Source organism: Chrysochloris asiatica, unplaced genomic scaffold (genome assembly GCF_000296735.1).
Source record: "Chrysochloris asiatica unplaced genomic scaffold, ChrAsi1.0 scaffold00051, whole genome shotgun sequence".
NCBI classification, from domain to species: domain Eukaryota; kingdom Metazoa; phylum Chordata; class Mammalia; order Afrosoricida; family Chrysochloridae; genus Chrysochloris; species Chrysochloris asiatica.
The window spans coordinates 4405645-4411833 of NW_006408569.1; the positions used below are offsets into that span (position 1 = coordinate 4405645).

The window sequence follows — 6189 nt, forward strand, 5'->3', positions numbered from 1 at the left end:
TCATAACTGGTTCAAATATCACCTAATATACTAATTTAATTAAAAAAAAAAAAGCGAGAATCATTTCTGTACTTAAAATTGGTACAAAATTATGCCTAGCCAGGCAACAGAATTAAAAGAATCTGCCTACAAAGAAATGTCTATAATATCTACTGTGGAAACAATACTATTTCCTTAAAAACCAGTGGTTATAGCCCTTAAGATGCATAACTTGAGATTTCCTACGAAAATATTTTAATGAGTTAGCACGAAGGAAGACTGAGGCTGTTTCTGCCTTCCCAATGAGTGACTGCATGTGTGTGCATGTGCATGCTCATGTGAGTGCATGGGAACAAGCATTGGAGAGTGGAAATGGAGGTTATGTAGATGATAATATTAATTTATCATTCATTTTTATATCCCCACAACCTAACTTCCACAACCTAAACCTGGTTTGATAGCAAATGGAAAAAGATGGTACAAAGCAAATGGTTGGTTAGCACCTGTACCCCAGGTACAAGTATATTTTTTTAGAACACTGAGTGGTATTCAGATACTTCATTGAACATATAAAAGCTAACTAAATACTTCTTTGATGTTTAAAAGTAATTTATAGTTTATGGAGGCCTGGTGTGGCTCTGCAGGATAAGCACTGAAATGCTAATCGTAAGGTTGGTGGTTCAAACCCACCAGCAGCTCCTTGTAAATCCTATATAGGGTAACTATAAGTTGGAATCGACTCAATAGTACTTAACAACAACAAACAACAATAAATCAGAGTAAAGTGTCAGATAAGCAAAATGAAATGCCATATCATAAAATATGAAATATATTATTTATACCATCTTCTGTATGGACCATTTCATACATAATTCCTAGTAAAACTGTAGTTTTAATTCTGGCTTAGACTAATATAAGTAAAAAGGCATTTTAGATAAAAAGTTTGTAACACGATGCATCACATAGTCAATTTGATTCTTTCAGCGGTTTCTAAAACATCTCAGTGGTGACTACAGGTTCCTGAACTCTCAGTATGACTCAGTGAAAATACCCACTAGGGATAGCTGTGCTTACTGCTCCAGCCATCTTGGACGTCACATCAGTTCAGCTCTTGGGCTTACTTTTCTCAGCATCTCAAGAGACCAGCCAAGACAGAAACTTTGCTACATTAATGATTCTTCCAATTAAAAAGAAGTGGCCAAGTCTGGAGGGGGAAATTGTGGAAGAAGTATAACTTGGAGCTTAGTTCAGAGGCTTTACTACCTACCTGTGGCCACACAGACCTTTCTGTGCCTGCTAGGGGAACATCTGGAAAGAGCCCAGCCACCAAAACTGGCCTGAATGTTTTTGTGATTTTTTGATAAATACGGAATCAGAAAGGTGGCTAGTGAAGACCTGTGATAGAGTCACTCAAAGAAGAAAGGTGGGTAGTAAAGCAGGGAGGGTTGCTTATGGATAAGTGTTAAATGTACCTAGTCAGCCTCTATATCACCATTCTTTCAATTTAAGGCAGTAGTCCTGGGTAGAAATTTAGGACACCTGGATTCTATTCCCAACTCTGTCATTTGCCTTTTGTGTCTACGTTGGGTCTTTCCATGACTGGATCCTTACCATTCAGAGCTCAACTATAATGCCACCTTCTCAGAGAAGCTTTTCCTGCCACTCTAATGTTGCCCCTCCCGAGTACTCTCTATTCCACTAGCTGGTTTTATTTTCCTCATAATTGTATTATGATTTTAAAACATTTATTTGCTTAAGGAAGTGTGGTGGCACAGTGATTAATTGTTTGGCTGCTAACCGGAAGATCAGCAACTGGAACCCACCAGCACCATCCCTAGAAAAAAAATGAGACAGTCTGCTCCCATAAAAATTACAGTCTTGGGAACCCTATGACTATGCCTCAGAATCAGCTTGACAGCAATGAGTTTGGGGATTTTGTTTGTTTACTTACTGGCTTACTTACACGCTGGTTATCTCTCTCTTCATTTAGGTTATAGAGTCCATGAGAGCAGAAACTTTTTGTCTTCTTTACAGTGTTACAACCTAGTACCTATGACATTGACATACAGCACCCAGTACATACTTGTTATGTGGATAATCGTATGCATGCCCTAGGACAAGCCATCAAGCTTTTATGAATTTCAGATATATAGTCTGGATAATTAAGAGAAATTACCTTAATTATTTCCAGGATTAACATGATTTTAAAAAGAAAATGGTGATTTATAAATATCTTTTTAAAATTTCTATAATAACTAACTATATGGCTCTATTAAAAAGAGCTCTGGTGGCACAATAGTTAAAATGCTCGTGTATTAACCTCGGAGTCTTAACCTCCCAGCCCTTCTGTAGGTGAACTATGTAACAGTCTGCTGTCATAAACATCTGCAGTATTAGAGACCCTGTGGAAAATTCTAATCTGTCCTATTGAGTCGCTATGAGTTTGACTAGACTCAACTGCAGTGGGTTTGTTTATTGTTGTTGTTTTTGGTTTCCTACTATGTTGAGGATGATATTTAAATGTCAACAACCCGTACTGTATATTATGTAAATTTCCATTTCCAAAGATGGCCATACAAGGAGTACTCCAATGCAACACCAGCCAAAAAGGTAGCCATAGTCTCAATAGAGGCAAAAGGGCACCAGACCTGTGCTTTGAAGGTTGTCAAGGCTAATCTAGTTTTACCTTCCAGAATCTTGGCTAGGAGCCCACAAGAAGTTGGCACCCAGTGTGTGAAAGTCAAGGCAGCCTGGCTTGTGTCAACTGTCAGGGAGGAGGAAGCTCAGGAGCTTCGATATGTCATCGAAGTATTTTATACATGCTATTGTTTTTGAGTGCTGCTGAGCTGGTTCCAACTCACAGTGACCCTGTATAGGGTTTCCAAGGAGCAGTTAGTGAGTTTCAACTGCCGACCTTGTGTTTAGCAGTCCAGTGCTTATCCTACAGTGCCGGACCAGAGCTCCATTTAATAATACAATATTGTTTATTTACAATATGTACAATACTGTTAGAGAAGTATTTTTCTCCAGGGAGAAAGAGGAAGCTATGTGTGCTGTAGAGATGTACAGTTTTAGAATAAGATCGCTCTGAGTTGGAATCAGCTCTATGGCAGTGGGTTTGTGTTTTGTTTTAATGGAGCTAAAACATGATGGAACCAGAACGCAAACCCAGGTGTTCTAATTCTAAAAACCTCCATACAATGAAATCATTTTTTTCAGCACTGCACTACTAACCAAAAAGTCAGTGCTTCAAACACACCAGCTGCTCCTTGAAAACCCTTTGCAGAGTCAGAACGGACTTCACTGCATTTAACAACAACATCCTACCCCCAAACAGCAGAAAAAATATGAAAATAAAGTATAATCAGAAACTGATTAATAAAAAAGGAAGAAATGGTCCTAAGAAAATTCAAAGTTGCTATTTCTCAGGGAATGGTGGGTAAAGCAGTTGCTTTTTGTGCTTTGATGAACTCAGAATTCCAGGCTTCTAAAAGAGGAGAGGTCGTGATCTCCTAGTGGAAGAAATGACACTGTGAAAAAGGAGATCTAAGTTCCAACTCTGGTGCTTCCACCAAATCCCTGGGCAATTGTGGGTAATTTCATTCTCCTTTTGAAACTTCAGTTTGTTGATTTCTCTCTCTTTTTTTTAAGCCCACAAACTAGAGCCTAAAAAGGAGGAGGAAATTGGCCACAATGTTGGAGTAGAGTTAATAGCTCCCACCATTTTTAGTACCTCAACACCCTGGAGAATTATAACACAATGATTTTGTAACAGCTGCTCAATAAGGTAAGTATTCTTAGCAGGGGGCAAGTGGTAGAATCTATGAGTATGTATGATTAGATCAGTGCGAACCACAAGGTCTGTGGTTCAAACTCACAGCCGCTCCTCAGATACCCTATAGATGGTCGCTATGAGTCGGAACCGACTCGATGGCACTTAATAACAACAACAACAATCATAATAATCGATAACATTTGCCACATGTTATGTATGTACCAGACATTTTGCTAAGTGTGTTGCATGAATTATCTCAATTCATCTTTACAATAAATGAAGAAGGAAATATTTGATACTCTCATTTTACAAATGGGGAAACTTAAGCTGAGATGTTAAGCAGTTTGCTCTGCTACTAAGTAACAGTTGAATTCTAACCCTCATGTAATTGACTCTAAAGCACATTCTCTTCTGTATTATGGTGGGGGTTATGTGCCGTGGAGTCGGTTCTTACTCATAGCGACCCTGTACAGGGTTTCCCAGGCTGTAAATCTTTACGGGAACAGAACCCCTCATCTTTCTCAGCAGAACAGCTGGTAGTTTCGAACTGCTGACCTTGCGGTTCGCAGCCCAATTTGTAACCACTATGTTACCAGAGATCCTTCTGTATTATGCTGTTTGATATTTCCTCTCCATCCATTCCTTGCTGTTCCCCAAGTACATAAGTGATGATGAAAAGACTAGCAAATTTCTAGGATACCTCTCTCTCTTGTGTAAGATTTGTGTTCTTAACTTTATGTTTAGGCAAGGTATTGACTAAGGATAGGTGCAATGTGGAAGAAGAAAAGAAGCTAGAATTCTGCTTATTCTTCTTATGCCATGCTAGATACTTACTCACTGTCACCTTCAATCCTTGCAACCTTTCTTACAACATAGATGTTTTATCCCTGTTTACACAACTGTTAAAGCACTAGCCCAAGGTCACAGACACAGTAAATGGCAAAGTTAAGATTCAGACCCATTCTTCTGACTCTAAATGTTGTACTCACGCCTTCAAACCTCTCAGTCAATATGCTGTATGGTGACCAGAAAAGAGAGAACCAGGATCAAGTATTTGCCCTAGTCAATGTGCATTATCTGTCATGTCCTAGGTGGCCAGACACAGCCCTTACAAGTCTCTGTTTAAAGACTTGAGCTCTGCATGGCTCACCATTATCATGCATGTCCCTCCTACAGACCTGCAGTGACCCAATGGGAGCAAGTAACATCAGCTTGTTGAGTGATTTCTTCCTGGAGGGCCTCACCGATGATCCTAATCTTCAGCCCATCCTTTTTGTCCTCTTCCTCTTCATCTATGCAGTTACAATGATGGGAAATCTGGGCCTCCTTGTCCTCATTGTGGTCAGCCCTCGACTCCACACTCCCATGTATTTCTTTCTCAGCAGTCTATCTTTTCTTGACTTTTGTTATTCCTCAGTTACAGTCCCAAAGATGTTGATGGGATTCTTCTCTGGCTATCAAGCCATCTCTTTCTCTGGTTGCATGGCTCAGACAAGCTGCTTTGTACTGTTTGCTGCCACTGAGTTCTTCCTCTTAGCTTCCATGGCCTATGACCGCTATGTGGCTATCTGCAATCCATTGCTTTACCATATAATCATGTCCCCAAGGCTCTGCATACAGCTAGTGGCTGCCAGTTATACAGTGGGCCTGATAAACATGGTGGTCATCAGTACTGCGATCCTTCATTTGTCTTTCTGCCACTCCCATGTCATCACTCATTACTTCTGTGATATCCCCCCACTTTTAAAACTCTCCTGCTCTGACACACGGGTCCTTCAGTTTATTCTCTTTATCTGTAGTAGTTTTAATGTAGCTGTATCCTTGACAATTGTCCTTGTCTCCTATATATGTGTCTTCTTTGCTATAATCAGAATCCCCTCGACCCAGGGAAAACACAAGACATTCTCTACTTGTGCTTCCCACTTGACGGCTGTCAGTCTGTTCTATGGAACCACAGTGTTCGTTTACCTTCGCCCATCTTCCAAGTACTCACTAGCTAGGGATAGGCTGATTTCTGTGTTCTACACAGTGGTTATCCCCATGCTCAATCCCTTGATCTACAGTCTGAGGAACAAAGATGTAAAGGAAACATTTTGGAATGCCTTCGAGAAAGCTTCACGATTCCTCTTTCCTTCCATGCCCAGAGTTCCATGATATTCAAAGCAGTAAAGGAAGGGAAGGGAAGAAGAGAGAGATGACATACTTTGACCATCTACCATATTTTAGGCATTATTCCAGGAGTTTAAAACAGGTTATGCCTTGGATCCTCTTCATAACTCTGCAAGTCAGAAATTCTTCTCCTCATTTTACAGATGAGAAAACTGAGCTACTAAAAGGTTTGGTGATTTGCTCAAGGTCCTTTGATACTTGATTTGTGCACTAGCTTTGTAAATGAGTCAAATGTTAATTGAAAATATTGCATATATCATACAAAG

General features: G+C 39.9%; 1 protein-coding gene across 1 annotated transcript; it reads left to right on the forward strand.

The window, feature by feature from the left end:
- The first annotated feature begins 4915 nt into the window (after positions 1–4915).
- LOC102810850 (olfactory receptor 1020-like) lies at positions 4916–5908 on the forward strand. Its single transcript, XM_006862861.1, has one exon. The coding sequence runs from the start codon at positions 4916–4918 to the stop codon at positions 5906–5908; it is 993 nt and encodes a 330-aa protein (XP_006862923.1).
- The last annotated feature ends 281 nt before the right edge of the window (positions 5909–6189 follow it).

Bases quoted from the DNA above. Each gene is read 5' to 3' on its own strand.
- LOC102810850 (XM_006862861.1), top strand. From the start codon at position 4,916: ATGTCCCTCCTACAGACCTGCAGTGACCCAATGGGAGCAAGTAACATC.